The sequence below is a fragment of the Phacochoerus africanus genome, chromosome 11, assembly GCF_016906955.1.
Source record: "Phacochoerus africanus isolate WHEZ1 chromosome 11, ROS_Pafr_v1, whole genome shotgun sequence".
Classification (NCBI taxonomy): domain Eukaryota; kingdom Metazoa; phylum Chordata; class Mammalia; order Artiodactyla; family Suidae; genus Phacochoerus; species Phacochoerus africanus.
This window is the reverse complement of record NC_062554.1, coordinates 33,600,636-33,620,706: the sequence shown is the minus strand read 5'-3', so window position 1 is coordinate 33,620,706 and position 20,071 is coordinate 33,600,636. Positions and strand designations below refer to the sequence as shown.

Below are 20,071 nucleotides of genomic sequence, written 5' to 3'. Positions count from 1 at the left end.
TTTAATGTCATGATCTAATATGGCTACTTTCATCGAAAAATAATCATGAAATAAATTTTATTGGCATAAGATCATTCCTGAAGGTAAATTTAGGCTATGAGTTCAAATTTAGGTACTTTATTTCTATTAGTGTTATGTTTAAAATATTAAAGCTGCTGAAATCATTTTTGATAGAGACAAAAATGTACAACTATGTACCTACTTAAATAAATAAATGGTGAACTCAAAACTAAAACTAGAAGAGAAAATGAGTATAATATTAAGAAAATTAATTAGAATTATTACCCCCTAGATTGAGATTAACTTAACCATTTGAACCAGAACATGCAATAAATAATACTTGAAACACAACTCAATTTATAAAACTGATATAAAATTTAGGTTATAGACTTTGCTTGATTCCTTATATTAAAAGCCATCTCTGAAAGTAAATACAATGGAGTACTTAAATCTTTACCACTCTTATACTAAGATTGGCAAAGATTAGCAAATAGTTTAGTTTATGAATTTTCAGCCATTATATTAAGTTGATGAGACAAATCTGCACCATTTGCACTGTTATTTTATAGAATAACACTCAAACGCAGATCATTCAAGCAAGATTCTACTCATTTATAATGCAAGACAACAGAAAACTTACTGTAGTAAACTTTTAAAAAGGCTGATTTAGGAAAGTAACTACCAAAAATACCTAAAATTCAAATACAGTACAATTGAGAACTGTGGTCTAGAGATGTGCAGTTAACTGTAAAATACAACTGAATTTCAAAGACAAAATGAATAAAGGACATAAAATGCCACATTAATAATTTTCATACTGATACCAGTTGAAATGCTAATATTTTGGATGTATCAGATTAAATAAAATATATTATTATAATTAATTTTACCTGTTTCTTTGTACTTATTTAAATATGGCTACTAGAAAATTTAAAATTATGGCTTTCATTTGTCTTTACCATTATTTCTATTGCAGAGTGATGGTCTAGAAAAAACTACAGTAAAATGATGTAAGTTCAGCAGTAGGAACAGAAGAACAGAGACAAAACCAGCATACAGTAGGTACTCAGAAAGTATTTGGTTATGAAAGATGAAAGAATATAAGCTGTGTACATCAAATGAGTAGGAAAAATTAGCAGCAGTAGACTAATATCCATTTTCTACAGGCATTTACAAAATTTTAATTAAAAATTAATGTAAAATAATACTAACTCTAAAAATAAATGTGGATATTTTATACATTCTAAAAGATTGACGTATAGAGAACACTTAGAGCAGTGGTGACATGTTAGAGGGCTACATAATCTCAAAACAAAAAACCTCAAATTAAGTATTATTTATAATTCAAATAGCCAAAATCACCATGAGTAAATTACAACATTGCTATAATATGCTTTTTAGTGAAACTATTGAGGGGTGATAATCATATACTCAGTCAACTGATTATGAAAAAAAGCTTGTTTTACGAGTAAATATAATTGATTGAATCATGTACTTTTGAAAGATGGCTTTGACATTTTAAAGTTCGTCTTGTCATTAAAAAGCTAAGTGTATTCAGAAAAAATCATTATCAAATTATGGAGCTGTTGGAGGAGAAAAGATTACGGATACATTAAAACTTAAATATTAAGCAAGAAATATCCTTTGGGCAAGAAAAATGCTAGTCTAATTTGGTGCAATTTAGGTATTAATCCAGAATTTTTTTTTTAATTAGAATAGATTCCTAAGTGAGATATAATTTTGACTAAGTAAAATGGATGTCACATGAAAGTATTACAATTTCTGTTTCTGGTTTTTTTTTTTTAATATTTAGAGGTTTTTGAAACTGGTTCTCATTCAGAAAGAATTTTTATCCCTAAAGGAAATTCAAGAAATGACTAAACTAAAGGCGAGGAAGTTTTTCTATAAAGGTTCAGATAACAACTATGTTAGGCTTTGTGGGTTGCAAGATCTCTGTCATAACAACTCGGCTCTGGCTGTTGTAGTGTATAAGCAGACAGACAACATTAAAACAAACCAGCATGGCTGGGTTTCAGTAAAACTATATACAGAAACTGGTGGCTGATCAGATTTGGCCCATGAGCCATTGTTTACCAACCTCTCAGGTACACTACCACTTATTCAAAAGCATTATGGAGATTCATATATTGATCTAGATAACATCAGAGTCTTTTCCCAATCTGTGATCTGCAATTCTCTGAAATTAGTAAGATGTGAATTATAGTCTCTATGTGTATATTTACCCATGGCTTATAAAACAGTAATCAACAATTAGAAGGTTTTTTCCCTTGTCATATGATCATGTCTTTGTTCAATATATGTTTTCTATGGTAAGAAAGATATTAAAAGACTCAATGCTATCATTTTAAAAAAGTAAAAATGGAAATGAGAAATATTAGAAACAAAGGTGAAGTGGCTCTATGAATTATGGAAACGGGGGTAATAGCTTCATTTCCACATGCTAGAAATTTTACTTTGTCCTCCAGTAACCTTTTATTCTTCTTCAGATAATAATTTCTTAATATCTCTCTGAGAAAAACAAACCTTTCCCAAGTCTAAGTCCATATAGTTCTGGTGGAGTTGACGCAACTCAATTGCAGAAGCTAGTATGTGACTTTGAGTTTAACTAATCAAGCGTTCCACAGCAACTGGCTGAGATGGGGGCAGATTACCAAAGATAACAAAATGCAATAAAAATCTTGCATGGGTCTTCAGGTAAAGAGATAACTTTTCCTTTTCACTAGATTTGAACCTAAAAGATCATAAGGTAGAGAATAAGTGCATTATTTTGTGACAATAAAGAGAGAGGCCGTATGAAAAATGGAGTATATACAAACACACACACATACACATATAAACACACATATATATCATATAAGCTTCAGTGCATCAGGTCTTTCAATATATATAAAAAACAATTATATATAAGAGACATGTATATATGATATCACTGGTCCTGATGACATCCTTTCAAGTTCTTTGTAACAAATGTGAAACTAATTTAACACTTTTTCAGTGATGGGAACCATAAATTCTACTTTTTCATCCTCAGCCAGTTTGGGCTTTTTTTTTTTTTGGTCTTTTTAGGGCTGCACCCATGGCATATGGAAGTTCCCAGGGTAGGGGTTGAATCAGAGCTGTAGCTGCTAGCCTGCATCACAGCCACAGCAACACCAGATCTGAGCTGTGTCTGCAAACTATACCACAGCTCATGGCAATGCTAAATCCTTAACCTACTGAGTGAGGCCAGGGATCGAACCCATGTCTTCATGGATACTAGTTGGGTTTGTTACTGTTGAGCCACAATGGGAACTCCCATCCTTGCCCAGTTTGAACTGAGTTTTCCATCACTTGCAACCCAAAGAGTGTTAAATGATTAATTCAAGTTCAACAAACTCCTGTTCTAAGCATTCATAATCAGAGAAGCCAAAAGTTTGACATATCTGCATTAAATTATATCCATCCAGGAGTGGATTTCTGACAAGCTTGTGGAAAGGAAATGGAAGGGAAAGAAAAACAAAAAAAAGGTGAAAAAACCAGTAGTATGAGTTTAGTAAGCTCAAAGAGTTAAAAGATCTACAAAATTTCTCTGGCAGCCCATTTCCTAGGATAGCTGGTTGTTTTATTATTTCAGTTATTAGTAAACAAAGAGAGCTTAGATTTCTAAACCTGGTAATAACTATTTCTTTTCATACTAAATTATTGGGTGGATCAAAAGAAACCCAAGCAGTCATGTTTTAATGTTCATTTCATATAGTTTAGTTGCAATTAAAGATTTATTACTTAAGTAAGCAGAACCCAACCAGGAAAGTGTGTGCTAATTTTCTAATACGTTGTTTAAACCAAAAGTGCTGAAGAACTAAAATAGAAGGCAAAATTGCTGGTGACTAGTATAGCAAGTAAGGCCAAGGCTGAAATACAGAACAGGGGTGTATTTTGAGTTGATGCACTAAAGCTGATATTGTAAGCTGTTACATTTTTCTAAAAGAAAAATCAAGAGGAAGCTAGGGATGCTAATAGAAAAGAGCTCTTGTTTTAAATAAGGAAGGTCATGGAATTTGAAAATGTATACATCTTTAGAGGAAACAATAGGAGGACATTTTGTGGAAAATGAACCTGCAATGAATAATTTATCTTTTCTTTCATGCCCTCCTAACAAATGATGTATTTTTTTCATGACAACAAAATGCTTTCTGGTATGATTAATATGTACAACTGACTCTTAGAAAGACAGTAAGACAGCACAAAATGCTTTTATGTGTGTGCATGTACGTGTGTGTTGTTTTAAAGTTTGAGAAGTGCCCAACTGTCCTAACATAGTGAGAGCACTGGTTCATAACTTTGAGAACTGAAAGGAAGAGTCAGCATTTCAAGATCAGTGCACAGATTCACTGAGAAAAATTTTTAAAAGATCCAACACTGCATAATATTACTTAATAGAAAAACAGAGTCTATAAACAAAGCCTAATCATTTAGGAGTCACATGTAACTTATAATTTTTTAAAATAAGAAACAGAGAATTTTAGCTTCTATTTTTAGCCAGAGATAGATCCTGCTGAAAGCAAATAAGTATGTTGAAAAAATTTGAAAGCAATTTCTTAATTACACCCAAATTCAACCATGATCTGAGAAGAAGGCAAGACATAATTTTTCAAATAGTTGAGTACTGGATTTTCAGTGTTCACTTTTACTAATTTCATTTTGAATGTTAACACAAAATATTCTGGATTAGAGATATTTATTACTTGACAGTAAATAATGTGTTGCTCCTACTCCTTTGCTCCAGGATGTACCTTTGGGGTGACTGGATGATAGCCAGATTGATTATCCTATGCAGGTAGCCAGATATTCTCTTGGCAAGGTATGCAAGGGATGGGAGAACTGGTTATTCTCTACTTATAAAGAGAAACAAGGTAACTGTTGTCCTCCCCTCCAAAGAAGATGTTTTAGGAAATGTAATGGGCTTAAATTTTAACCAGTCCCACAGATTTACATATAAAATATTTCAAGAAGCCCAATGATCTAGAGATGTTTCCAGGATTGGGCTTTATCCCTTACATCATGGAAACACGTAGGAAGATAATACCCTAGTCTTTCTTACTCATCATGTAACCTTCTCTGACTTTCTCTCAGCGTAACTGATCAACCCCTCACCTGGACTCCCAAAGAACATTATAATACTTATATTTTTGTGTATTGCTATCATCTCTTAAAAAAATCAGCATCTACAATAATGCCAAGCATGTAGCCAGCACATCAATAGATATATGATGAACGAATGAGTAAATGAATAAATGAATGCAGAGAAGAGATATTATACCTTTTTTTACATGAGAAAAAATTCAGAAATGATTCAGCTAAGATCCTCTAGGGAGAGACAAGACGGCAAAGTAGAAGGGCTCAAGCTCACCTCCTCTCACAAAAACACCAAAATTACAACTAACTGCTAAACAACCATTAACAAAATAGACTGGAAACTACCAAAAAAGATATCCTAAAGACAAAGAAGATGCCATATTGAGATGGTAGGGGGGACACTTTTATGATATAAGCAATCCTATATTTGCCAGGTGAGCAACCCACAGACTGGAAAATAGCTATATCACAGAGGTTCTCCTATAGGAGTGAGAGTTACAAACCCCACATCAGGTTTCCCAGCCTGGAGCATTTGGCAAAGCAAGCCAGTGGGGCTTAAGTGCAAGAGCTCCACAGGACTGGGAGAAACAGAGACCCCTCTCTTGGAGGATGCACACAGTTTCTTGTGCAGTGGGTTTCAGGGAAAAGCAGACACTCCATAAGAATCTGGGTCAGACCTACCTAAGAAATCATGGGGCAGCTGTGGCTCGCTGTAGGGGAAGGACATTGGAGTTAGAGGTCTCAGGAAGTAATCAACAGTGTGAATTCCCCTGGAGGGCTGCCCCTTTGGAAAAATCTGGCCCCACTGGTCAGGGCTGAGAAGCCCCAGACCAAACAACAAACAGGGTGGGAACAGAGCCCTTCCCATCAGCAAACAGCCTGCCCAAAGTCCTCTTAGGCACATAGCCACCTCTAATCACATCCAGAAACAAAGCCCCATCAATCAGAGGGACAAGACTAAGCTCTACCTACTGATGGGGTGGCACCAGTCCCTCCCATCAGGAAGCTTGCCAAAACCCCTGTATCAACTTCACCCACAAGGGGGAAGACTCTAGAAATAAGAGAGGGTACAACCCTGGAGCCTGAAAAAAATGAGACCACACAAAAATCTATACAAAATGAAAAGGCAAAGAAATATGAGCCAGATGACAGAACAAAATGAAACTTCTAGAAAACGGCTATATGAGGTGGAGATAACCTACATTAAAATGACTTTAGAGTAATGATAGTAAGGATGATCCAAGATCTCAGGAAAAAAAAAAATGGAGGCAAAGATCAATAAATTACAAAAAATCTTTAACAAAGAAATAGATTTAAAGATTAAACAAACAGAGGTGAAAAACACAATGACTTAAATAAAAAATTCACTAGAAGGAATCTAGAGCAGAATACAGGAGGCAGAAGAATGAATAGTGAGGTGGAAGACATACTGGCGAAAACAGAATAAAGAAAAAAGAATAAAAAGAAATGAGGACAGTCTAAGAGAACTCTGGGACAACTCTGAATGCACCAACACTCACATTATAGGAGTGCCAGAAGAAGAAGAGAGAGAAAGCGGCAGAAAAAATATTTGAAGAGATAATAATTGAAAACTTCCCTAACATGGGAAACGAATCACCACTCAAATCCGGGAAGCAAAATGAATATCATATAGAGTAAATCCAAGGAGGAACATTCCAAGACACATTAATCAAACAGTCCAAAATTAAAGATGAAAAAATATTGAAAGTTCCTAGAGAAAAGCAGCAAATAACATACAAGAGAATCCTAAGTGTATCAGCTGATTTTTCAGCAGAAACTCTGCAGGCCAGAAGGGAGTGGCATGGTACATTTAAAGTGATGAAAGGAAAAAAAATTCTGACCAAGAATACTCTACCCAACAAGGCTCTCATTCAGTTTTGAAGGAGAAATCAAAAGCTTTACAGATAAGCAAAAGCTAAGAAAATTCAGCACCAACAAAACAGCTTTACAAAAAATATTAAGAAACTCCTCTAGGTATAAAAGAAAAGGTCTTTACAACTAGAAACAAGAAAACTACAAATGAGAAGGCTCATCAGTAAAGGCAAACATATAGTAAAGATAGGAAGTCATCCACACACAAATATGATATCAAAATTAGCAACTGTGAGAAGAGGAGGGTACAAATGGAGGATACTGGAGATGAATTTGTAATTAAGAGACCAGCAATGTAAAACAATTTTGTATCTATATATAGACTGCTATATCAAAACCTCATGGTAACCACAAGCCAAAAACCTTACAATAGAAACACACACAAATAAGAAAAAGCAATCCAAACACAACACTACAGATTGTCATCAAATCAGAACAGAAGAGAACAAGAGAAGAAGAAAAAAGACCAACAATTAAGATAATGGCAATAAGAATGTACATATCAATAATTACCTTAAATGTGAATGGATTAAAAGTCCCAACCAAAAGACTGACTGAATGGTTACAAAAACAAGACCTATATGTATGCTGTCTACAAGAGATCCACTTTAGTTCTAGGGACAAATACAAACTGAAAGAGGCAGGAAGCAGTCATTCCATGCAAATGGAAATCAAGAAAAAGCTAGAGTAGCAATACTCATATCAAAAAAAAAAAAAGACTTCAAAATAAAGAATGTTACAAGAGACAAAGGATATTACATAATGATCAAAGGATCAATTCAAGAAGATATAACAATTATAAATATATGTGCACCCAGCATAGGAGAACCTCAATATATAAGGTAATTGCTAATGGCCTTAACAGAAGAAATTGATAATAACATGATAATGGTGGGGGACTTTAACACTCCACTTCCAACAATGGATAGATCATCCAGACAGAAAGTCAACAAGGAAACACAGGCCTTAAATGATGCATTACCAGGTTGACTTAATAGGTACTTATAGAACATTCCATTCTAAAGCAGCAGAATACACAGTCTTCTCAAGAGCACATGGAACATTCTCTAAAATACACCACATTTTGGACCACCAATCAAGGCTCAGTAAATTTAAGAAAACTGAAATCATACTGACCACAACCTATAAGACTTGAAATCCATAAAAAGAAAAAGCTGCAAAATAACAGAAACACATGGAGGAGTTACCACTGTGGCGCAGTGGAAATGAATCTGACTAGGAACCATGAGGTTGTGGGTTCGATCCCTGGCCTCACTCAGTGGGTTAAGGATACAGCGTTGCCATGAGCCGTGGTGTAGGTCACAGATGCAGCTCAGATCTGATGTTGCTGTGGGTGTGGTGTAGGCCAGCAGCTTTAGTTCTGAGTAGACCCCTAGCCTGGGAACCTCCATATGCCGCAGGTGCGGCCCTGAAAAGCAAAAAAAAAGCCAAAACAAAACAGAAACCACAAACACATGGAGACTAAACACTATGCTACTAAACAACCAATGGATTACTGAAGAACTCAAAGAGGAAATAAAAAAATACCTAGGGACAAATGACAAGGAAGACACAATGATCCAAAGCCTTTGGGATGCAGCAAAAGCAGTTCTAAGAGTGAAGCCTACTTCAAGAAACAAGAAAAAGTCTCAAATAAACAACCTGACCTTACTCCTAAAGCAACTAGAGAAAGAAGAACAAATTCCAAAGTGAGTGGAAGGAAAAATCAGGGCAGAAATGAAGGAAATATAAACAAGGAAAAGAGTAGAAAAGATCAATGAAACAAAAGCTGGTTCTTTGAAAAGATCAACAAAATTGATAAACCATTATTAGGTTTGTCAGACCAGACTCATCAAGAAAAAAAAAGAAGAGTGCTCAAATCAATAAAATTAGAAATGGAAAAGGAGAAGTTACAACGAACGTCACAGAAATACAAAGGATCATAAGAGACTACTACAAGCAACTATATGTCAACAAAGTGGACAACCTAAATGAAATGGACAAATTCTTAGAAAGGTACAATCTTCTAAAGACTGAACCAGGATGAAATAAAAAGACGAACTAAGGTCCTCTAGCTATTTAATGGGAAAGATTAGGACCTGGTTGACTTCCCATTATTTACTCTTCATCAAAAATTTATTTTCATTGCTTAAGCAGAATTATTGCTTTAAATTTAGCTAGTAATTAACTATAACCTGACAAAAATAATGATAGAAAAACTGTAAAAAGAAATGAGGCACTAAATTATTTTATCTGAAACATTTATATGAATAAATTTTAAAGCTACCCCAAAATAAAAGAATTCCTATGCCTTAAGGCCATATCTTAAATTGCTTGGTTTAGAATATGACTTTTATGGGAATTATTATGTAATTTATAAGTCTGTACTATAGAAATATGAAAAGTAACAGCTAAGAAGGCTTCTGGAAGATGGTGGGACTTTATCTGCTCATTACTGGTTTAGCACAGCTATGAGATTCTAGGAGAATTAAATAGCATTTGGTAAGTCCTCACAGACAGAACCACTGAGATCTGCCTTATTATGGAGAAGGCTTATCAGTGAGGTTGGATATGGAGCTATTTGGTGAAAAACTATTTACTTTAGAAAAATTAATGTGATGATCTGAAATATGACTTCGAAATATGCTATGATGAGAGTCAAACTGGAGTTTTCTGCAATAATAATTGGGAAGGAAATGGGAGAAGTAAGAAAAAAAACAATAGGATGAAGTATAAGATATCTGATAGATTAATTTGGCTATTCTGAATATAATGATAATCTTTTAATGAATCTATATCTATGTTATAAGTAAAAGTTAAAATAAAGTTTAAAAAGTTTTGCTTGTTTCTGGACAAAAATGACAAACTATCTCCCGCTTTTGAATCCTGTCTTTGGGAAAACAAGACACAAAGAAAACAACACAAAGGATGGCACAAAAAAACATCTTGGAGACAGAAAGGGTTTGGGTACTTGTAAGCGGGAGGATATGGTAACTTACAGCTGAAGAGGGACTGGTGCCAAGGCTGGGGCCAGGCCAGGGAGAGTTTTTGATTGTAAACTTAATATTTTTATATTGCCCTGAATGGAACAGTGTCAATGTCACAATTTTAGGTCTAAAAATAGCAATATCAAGCACCCACCGTTGATAGCAGGTTACTTGATATTTCACAGCATGCAGCCCCACTAGAGTGAGAAACAGACTGAAATAGCCATGTCTTGAAAGGCTGGCTTTTGAAATTGCAAAGTCTCAGAGTATCAAACAGAATAGATGTAAAACAAAACAAAATCCACAACTCTATTCATTTACTATTCTTTTTTCCAAGGTCACACCTGCAGCATATGTAAGTTTCTGGACTAGGGACTGAATTGGCACTGCAGCTGCCAGTCTATGCCACAGCAACATGGAATCTAAGCTGCATCTGTTACCCACACCAGAGCTTGTAGCAATGTCAGATCTTTAATCCACTGAACGAGGCGAGGGTTTAAACCCCATCCTCACAGAGTTCATTATGAACTGATATGAAGAATGGAAATTAGGGCCATGACTTCATAGTCAGGAATCTCTACAATATGATTACTTGCATGACTCAGGCATCAGCAGAGAGCATGGGTTTAGGATGCCAAGGTTCATAGCATTTCTTTTCATTCTTTTATTTTCCCTCAGGCTAGCTATATAAAGCTTTATCAATCTGATGGTCTAAATACAGTGGCAATTCCAGTTAGTTGAGATCATTGTTTCTTCAGACTCCCAACAATCATCAATTGTTGAGACTAAGCCATTATACTCAAAATTACAATGTTCTGAAACAAGGCTAATTTGAATTCTCCTATTGAAGAAGACCATCTGTTATATAGGGATTTTTATAGTATTATTAAACATATGAATTGTAAAATTATATTTTTTTAATTCTAGAAAGTCCTTATTCAATTATAATAGGAATCATAATACTGTAATGGTTTTTCCTAGTGAGCAAGCAAACATCTATAATGTATAACTATTTTACAGTATATAAATAAGTCAATTCCAGCTGATGAATTGCTTTTCCTTAGTACTTGGATTCCTTTGAAAAATTTCAACCTTAATAGCAGTCACTGACTTTATAGAAAGAGAAGAGAGAAGGCAAGGAGTGAGCAAAATATAATAGCAGGCATAGAGGATGACATAGTACATTACCAAGATAGAATAAATTATTACTGCTTCATGGGCTGATCTACTTCTCTTACTATTATTTCCATCATTTTCCAGGATGCCATATACATTAAGGTTAGATCAATGCAAAAATTTACCAACATGGACAATTTGGAGATCACATTGGAAAAAAAAAGGATAGGGAGAAAAAAGGAAAACAAAAAAAGTCTACTACTAACCTGGTTTAGTTTCTTCCAAAGATTGAGGACAGGAGAAAGTTCATTAGACCAGATTTCTCTATCAAATTTGCAACCAGCTGTTACTGATCTGCCCAAGATCTTCAACTGTGAAATAACCTGAAAGAAGAAAATAATAAGTAGCTATAAATGAAAATGACTTCATTCAGAGGGAAATAGCATAGATATAAAAATAGCCACATTTAGCTTATAAAAATAAAAACTGAATATATATATTTCAAGTTTTAATCCCGTTATCTCTGTTCAATTGAATTAATATTTTACTGATTTATTTAAGCAGTTAAAAGGCAAAAAAAGAAGAGTTGAGAGAAATCACTATAAAAATTAATGGTTCTTAATTTGACAAGGTGCTTCTTTAGCCAGAAAGCTCTAATTATCCATTATTAATAACTTCTCTATTTGCTCATTTCTGAAATCCAAAACATTTTTTAGTTTGAATGATCTAAATTGCATAATTTCAGAATTTTGATAAATTAAAGACAGGTTTTTTTTTGTTTTATTTTATAGTATTTTATTTTTTGCTTTTTAGGCCATACCCGTGGCATATGGAAGTTCCTAAGCTAGTTCCTAAGCTAACTGGAGATACAGCTGCTGGCCAATAGCACAGCTACAGCAATGTGGGATCTAAGCCGTGTCTGCAACCCATACCACAGCTCACAGAAACACCAGATCCCTGACCCACTGAGTGAGGCCAGGGATCTAACCCACATCCTCATGGATACTAGTCAATTTGTTTCCACTGTACCACATTAGGGAACTCCTTAAATACAGCCTTTATTGAAAGATGAAATGATGGGAAAGAGAGTGAAATAACATAACAAAATATCTAAAATAGTAAGATAATTTTAAGTAATTATTGGTTGGTAAAAAAAAAGTGATAAATCTAAGTTTTAAAGTTCTATACTAATTTTAAGTTGTCATCAACCTTCCTTCTACATGACTCAAATGAAAGAAATACAGATCACTTTGTTAAAATCAGGCAAAGTAAATTCTTCTTCCCTTTTTAGAGTTTTCACTTCTGCAACTTGTTATCAGCTTCTTTATCATCATTTTCATCAAAATCAATTCATTTACATTTCTTTTCTAAAATAGTGTTTAATGCCTTCCATTTCAATAACACCAGTCTTCTCAATCATTTGCTAAGAATGATCCAGAATATTGCTGAATATGCTACATATTATATTATATATATTTGGAGTAGGTATATAAAATCAGTGAGATATCTACTATTGTACTTCATAAATGTTTCAACTAAGTATTAAAATTGTGCTGATTGCTCATCTGACAAACAAAATAGGTTTTCCTAATCTAGTATTTTGAACACCAACATTTGCTGCAGCATGTCGACTATTTTTCTATTTTACTTTTTGGGAAATGTTGTTTTTCCTTTTTAACAGATTGGCCTATATTTAATATTTTGGGTGTTCTTATATTAGCAAAATTCACAATAAAATAAGGATTATAAATATTTCAAAATAGTTATACTACATAATTGTTGTACATATACAATCCTGCTGTTAAACTCAAGTTACTTACAAAGCTTTTGATTGATTCTCTAATCTAGAAAAAATTGTGGTGATTCAGTGTTTCATTTTCTGTGTTTTTCTGATAAATTATTTTCATTTGCTCTAGCTGAACCCTACCACAGCACCTAATTTATCAGCTCTGCTAGACTACAAAACATCACTAGTTTGTAGTCAGAAGAAGTGCTATTTTGACTCTGGTAACATTTGCTATCACTTATTTGTGTTTTAAATTTGTCAAACATGACAGAAAACAAATAAGAATGCAGAGATGTCTAGAGGAAAAAGGTTCAAATATTTTTAACACCTGATGTTAAAAACTATTTTAAAAATAAAATGTTTACCAGCCCAAAAAATGTTTTCTTCCCAGAAAAATAACTTTTGAGGCTTGTATTTCATAACAATACTATCATGATACATTATAATCTTTAATAAACAGAGAGTAATGAAAAGGGAGCTCACATGCATAATAAAATATTTTATAATGATGATAGGGCTCTAACAATGGACCACCTTTTGTTTTCATAAAATCTTACATACTTATCTATTTACAAAGTACAGATGATAAAATGACTTTCCATTATTCATGTTTAAAACCAAATAAATTTTTTTTCAATAATACCCTTTTAAAACAATGTCAAAGGGGATGAAATTTCCCATGAAAAACACACATACATCACTTCCTCCATGTTCTAACCATACTGAACATCTTTCGTGATGCCACTGGCATGCTTTGGGGAATCTATGAGGTTGTAGGGAAGCTACAAAAGATGCTGTCACTCATTCCACCTGTTCTCATTCCAAAGAACAATGAGAGATATTTTAGGAATACCTACATATCTCCTGAGCAACTGGTGTGTTTTTATTGCAGCATACTAAATCTTACACACAAATGTATTTCTCTTTTCTTTTGGATGGTATAAAGCACAAAGAATAATTTCTAATCTAACAACATCAACTTTCTATATAGAAATTTAAGCATGAGCTTTGTTTCGTCTTCTTTTAGCATAAACTGTTTCCATAGTTTTCTTTTTTTTTCCTTTCCTAATTTTATTTTGATTTCCTTAACTGTTGTTTTTAAACTAATAGGTAATTTACATTTTTATAAATCACCTCCAGTATAATCTTTCTTGGAATGTGAAGGGGTGTAGATTTTAACATTAAACCCTCATTCTCAATTTACAGATGTGAAAATGGATTGTCAAGGAAATTAAGTTAATTATACTTAATTTCACTTTGTTTCAGAGAGTACAGCAGACTAAATGTCTGGAGAAAAATTTTAATACAGTACATTAAAAAGTTGTGCATAAATAACATCATTATCAACAACAAAGAACTTACATAATCATAATGTAATTATCAAAACCAGGAAATTAATACTAAAGTACTATTAGCTAAACTACTATAGGCCTTATTCAAATTTTATCAATTTTTCCACAAACATTTTCTTTTTGTTTCAGGAGACCACCATATTATGTTTAATTGTTGTCTATCACAGTCTTACCCCAAACTGTCACAGTCTTTTTTTTTCCTTCATGGTCTTCACACTTTTGAAGAATTCTGGTCAGTTACTTTGTAAAATATCCCTCATTTGAGTTCATAAGGTCCACATTTCCAAAGATAGAAAACAGAAGTCCAGAATTCTCAAAGAGCACCCAACAAGTTAACTGGAAAACAAACTGCCTGGCAGAAGGAAAGACTAGGGACACTTGCTGTTTTCTGCTTGGCTTCTGGGTGATGATGTGATCTGTTTGAAACACTATGATCATCAAAACTCACCCCACATAATTACAATCATGAAAATTCCACATATCAAAACTTATGGAACTACAGTGAAGGAGATTTTTAGAGGAAATTATAACAGAAAATGCTGTGTTCAAAGATAATACTGGAGTTCCCATTGTGGCACAGCAGAAACACATCCAATTAGGAACCATGAGGTTGCGGGTTCAATCCCTGGTCTCACTCAGTGGGTTAAGGATTTGGTGTTGCCGTGAGCTATGGCGTAGGTCGCAGATGTGGCTCGGATCTGGCATTGCTGTGGCTGTGTCATAGGCGGGCAGCTGTAGCTCCAATTGGACCCCTAGCCTGGGAACCACCATATGTCGTGGAGGCAGCCCTAAAAAGAAAAAAAAAAAAAAAAAGATAATACTAAAAATGTCTCGACTTGAAAAATTATAAATATGAATAAAATAATAAGAACAACAAAATTAATAAAATAGAAAATCAATATAAAAGAGAGCTGATAAAACTGACAAAAAATCAGTTTGTTGAAGAGACTAATAAAATTATGAGACTTCTGATTAGGTTCAATGGTACATAGTTAGATGATAAATAAGACAAGGCAAAAATTTATTTTATTTTATCTTATTGTGTATTATAGTTTATTTACAATATTGTTTTATTTTCAGGTTTACATCAAAATGATTCACATACACACACACACACACATGTGTATGTATATGTGTGTTTTTAAGGCCACACCCATGGCATAAGGAAGTTCCCAGGCTAGGGGTCGAACTGGAGCTACAGCTGTCAGTCCACACCACAGCCTCAGCAACTTGAGATCCAAGCCACGTCTGCGACCTTTACCACAGCTCACAGCAACACTGGATCCCCAACCCACTGAGCAAGGCCAGGGATCGAACCCATATTCTCATGGATACTAGTTAGCTAAGTTTCAGCTGCCCCATGACAGGAACTCCCTATTGTATTTTTTATCAGATTCTCTTCCCTTATATGTTATTAAAAAATAGTGAATATAATTCCCCGTTCTATATAGTAGGTCCTTGTTGGTTACCGATTTTAATTCTAATTTTACAAGGACTATAATACAGATATTGAAAAGACTAAAAGACAATATGAGATTATTTTGAATAGCTTTATGCCATAAAAGGTTGCAAATTTGACCAATTGAGAAATGTCTAAGAACATATAAATTAATAAAACAGTCTCTAGAAGAAATAGAAAAATTAAATCAGGTTATTATAGTTATTTAAAAAATTAAATGAGGGGTGAAAATACTATCTGAAAGTACATCTCAGACACAAGAAATTAACATAAAAGTTCTGTTCACATTTCTTGAATAGAAATTCAAATCTAGTACCAAGCATTTCAGAGACTAGAAAATAAGGCAAAATTCCTCAAATCAAGCAGCAGAAGCAAGTAAAAAACACTGTGTGAAAGATAATGGGGCATTCATAGATCAATCTTACTCCTGAACACAGATGCAAAAAAATAAACAAATATCAAGCAAACATTAAAAAAAGACATAAATGATGACTCTGAATATGGTTCAATCATAGAAAATATAGTTCATCACATAAACAGATTAGAGAGAAAATAATATTAATATTTCAACACTGGGCGAAAACATGATCAATGAAATTGACCAACACATTCTTGACAAACTATTCATAGGAAACATAGCAAAGATGTGTAAGACTGTCATAACAGTTTTGGGAATTTATGCCTCACTGTAATCATACATGTTTGCAAAGTAATATTTCACTTCTCAGATATCAAGATAAATCTATTTCTCCATCTCCTTGAAGCTGGGCTGGTCTTATGACTTGTTTGACTAATAGAACGTGGCAAAACTGAGAGCAATTTTCAAAGCCTAGACTTTAAGAGAACTTGCAGTTTTTGCTCTATCCTTTCCACCATGCTAGATGCTGTAGATGAAAGGCCATGTGGTTGCAAACCAGGTTACCCCAGCCAAGAGATAATGTCATCTGCAAATATGTGTAACACCATCTTGATACTTCCAGTCAACTATTTAAATGAAAGCAGCCTTACATGTGAACCCAGATGAAACCAAAGAGAACTAACCCAGCCGAACCACATAATCATAAGAGAATCATAAAACATTATTGTTTCAAGTCACTAAGTTTTGGGATGATTTGCTACGCAACAAAGATGAATAGAAGCACCAGGAATAGCAGAAAACTTTAACATGTATTAGGGATCTAATGTTTGTGTCCCCTCAACCCCAAATCCTATGTTGAAGCTCTAACTCTCCATAATGGCTGTATTTGGAGATGGGGCCTCTAAGGAAGTAATTAAGATTAAGTGAGGTCATGAGGGTGGGGCCTTAATCAGATAGGATTGGTGTCCTTTTAAGAAGAAAAAAGATGTCCTGTTTCTCTCATTCTCTCTTTCTTTCTCTCTCTCTGCAAACATGCACAGAGGAAAAACCATGTGAGAACATAGTGAGAAGATGGTCAAGCTAGAAACAGTCTTCATCAGAGACGGACCACACTGACTCCTTGATCTCAGACTTCCAACCTCCAAGACTGTGAGAAAATAAATTTGTTATTTAAGCTATCCAATCTGTAGTATTTTGTTATGGCAATCCAAGCAGATTAATACAACCTTAAAAATGGTATCTACAAAGCATAGTAAATATTATAATCCATAATAAAATATTAGAAAATATTCCCTTTAAAATCAGAGCAAGATAAGACTATCACAATTTTATTCAACATTTACACACAAAGATCTAGATATTCCAAAGCACAAGAAAAGGCAATTAAATGTATACAGATTGAAAAAGGAAAAAAAGCGAAATCATCTTTTGTCTCAAATAAAGATGTACAGAAAAAGAATTTATAATACTTTTCATATAATACATGACATATCCACTATGTATTTTTCTATTTGTATTTGAAATAAATACAAATTCACTATGTATTTTTCTATTTGTATTTGAAATAAATACAAATTCATTACACACTATTATTTAACTTCACGTCAAGTATTATTTCATTTTTCAAGAGTTATTTTGGATTCCTTAAAAGGTTACTTAGTTCATATTCTCTCATCACTCACCCTCTAACATTTTCACACGCCCTATGGGTGCTTGGCCAGATACAGTATGTTTGTTTAACTATGTTACCAAACATATCAGGATAAAACAAACTACATCCACATACTGTAAAAATGAAACAGCACACTAACATGTTAAAGTGAGAAATAGGAGAATATCTAGAGGTTTCTCTCCTTAATGTTAATATATGCAAGATAATGAGGGGCAGGGAATCTTTCTCCACACCTCTCACGCCTTCTATGAAAATATTTATGCCAGTCACATGCAGGAACAAGCTGTAATTTATGTTGGTGATTTGAGAAATAAGATTTTACTCAAGATCTAAAGTGTATCTAAGAACTCATATCATCATTTTTTCAAGGCAATATGTTATTAAAGACTGGAAATAAATCTCAGGAGAACTTCTACCTTGTACAATTTTAACAATTACATTAAGAATAAATTTCTCATCAAAAGATGTTTAAGTTTTGCTAAGACTAGTGAAAATACCAGTGTTCAAGTATTGAGGTATATATCATTTGAAGAGATAGGCTGAACACTTCATTATAAAACATACATATTAATGTTTTATGCATAATTCTGGTTAATACTAAATAACTCAAACCTGGAATTAATCACTAAGTTATGTGAAATGCTTGGATCCACGTCTGCCTAGAGGAGATTTAATCATGATTCTTTTGTTGAATCATAATTTTTTGTATAATCATACATTTTTGTGTAATTTGTGACTAATAATTCTACTTGCTGAAGGTAAATTTATATTTTGGTTTTTATGGAAGTACATTTTAGACAAACAAAATACATAAACACATTTTATATATAATACATACAGATATATTAGACCTCATGTCTCTTAATAGTTTTATATATTTATTTTTAAAAATGTATTACATAACCTATTTAAAAACTGCTTGGCAGTTAATTGAAAATTAAACCTGTACCTGTCATATGACCCAGCCATTTGCCCCTAATTATTTGTCCCAAAGGTAAAATCATATGCTCATACAAAAACATAGTATATTCAATGTTCATAGTAACTTAATTTTAGTAGTTTCAAATTCAAAATAATATAAATGACCTTCAGTGCACGAATGGATAAGTAAGTTATTGTGGTACATTCCCATAAGGTGGTGATGGTCTCTCTGGTGTATCATATGTCAAACCTTATCAAATCATACACTCTAAATATGTGCAGTTTATTAAATGTCAATTAACCACCATGATAATTATAAATACAATGTTTGGTAGTTCACAGAATAACCAGGAAGTAAAGTGGGCTTTAGAACCAGTAAAAAAAACTGGCTATCATGGTTGGAATAAGTAAGGAGAAGTTGATTTTTCCAGATAAACGAAGAGGCTGTGTGGCCTTGGCACTGGATACTACCGAGGAACTAGAACTTGCTTCAAGTACCACTGCTGGTGCTGGGCCTGTCCTGCCTGTGCTCTAACTGTGAAGGAGGCTCAGAAAGTATTTTTTTCCAACCTCCTCCATGGGAGTGACGTGCTGCCTCCCACCAAGAAATTTTTGGAAATAAGTACTAAAAGCTGTCCACATTTAATTTGCTTACAAGTCAAGAAGATGCATAAATAGCCATCACATTTATTTTAACTTTGTAAAATTAATTTTACTGTGGACATTATCAAAGATATCGAAAAGTTGACTTTTATTAAAGACCATTTTCAAAGATACATAAATATACCCATCAGGATTCAACCATGGTCAAGATTTTCCTGAACTTGCTTCCACCATCTCTAATCTCTTTTATTTTGTTAATATTTCATAAGCGTTTTAAAACAAATCCCAGATCATGTTATTTAACTCTGTATACTAAGTATATATCTCAAAAAAATGGACATAACCACAATACTATTCTTCCAACTTAACATTAATAAATATTCATTGGTATTATATAATACACAGCCTAATATTCAAATTTCCCTCATTGGTCTCAAAATTGGTTTAAATTGGATTGTTTCAATCAGTATGTGTAGAATAGTCAGGCAGCTAATACATTTTAAGTCTCTTTTATGGAGAGCAGAGTCTCTGCCTTTCCTTTGTTGCATGCCATTAACCTGTGGATAAAACCGAGTCAGTTATCTTGCAGAATGTCTCACATTCTAGATCACGTGGTGTGGTTTAATTTGTTCCACCAATAATTCACCAAGGAAAGGTTAGATTCACTTTCCCTTTAATTGCCATTTTTTTTTTCAAGCTAAGGGATATTTTTGTTTTTTAACAAGTTTTTTTAAAAAATCAGTTACGGAAGTAAAAAATCAAGTTAACAATACTAGTGAATTTAGTAT

General features: G+C 33.5%; 1 protein-coding gene across 1 annotated transcript in view; it reads right to left on the bottom strand.

Annotated features, from left to right (window-relative positions):
• Positions 1-20,071, bottom strand: part of DYNC2H1 (dynein cytoplasmic 2 heavy chain 1) — a 306,581-nt gene that overhangs the window by 58,898 nt on the left and 227,612 nt on the right. Inside the window, exon 83 of the mRNA XM_047752686.1 lies at positions 11,399-11,515. Within this exon, the coding sequence (XP_047608642.1) occupies positions 11,399-11,515 (117 nt within the window). The remainder of the gene's footprint in view (positions 1-11,398; positions 11,516-20,071) is intronic.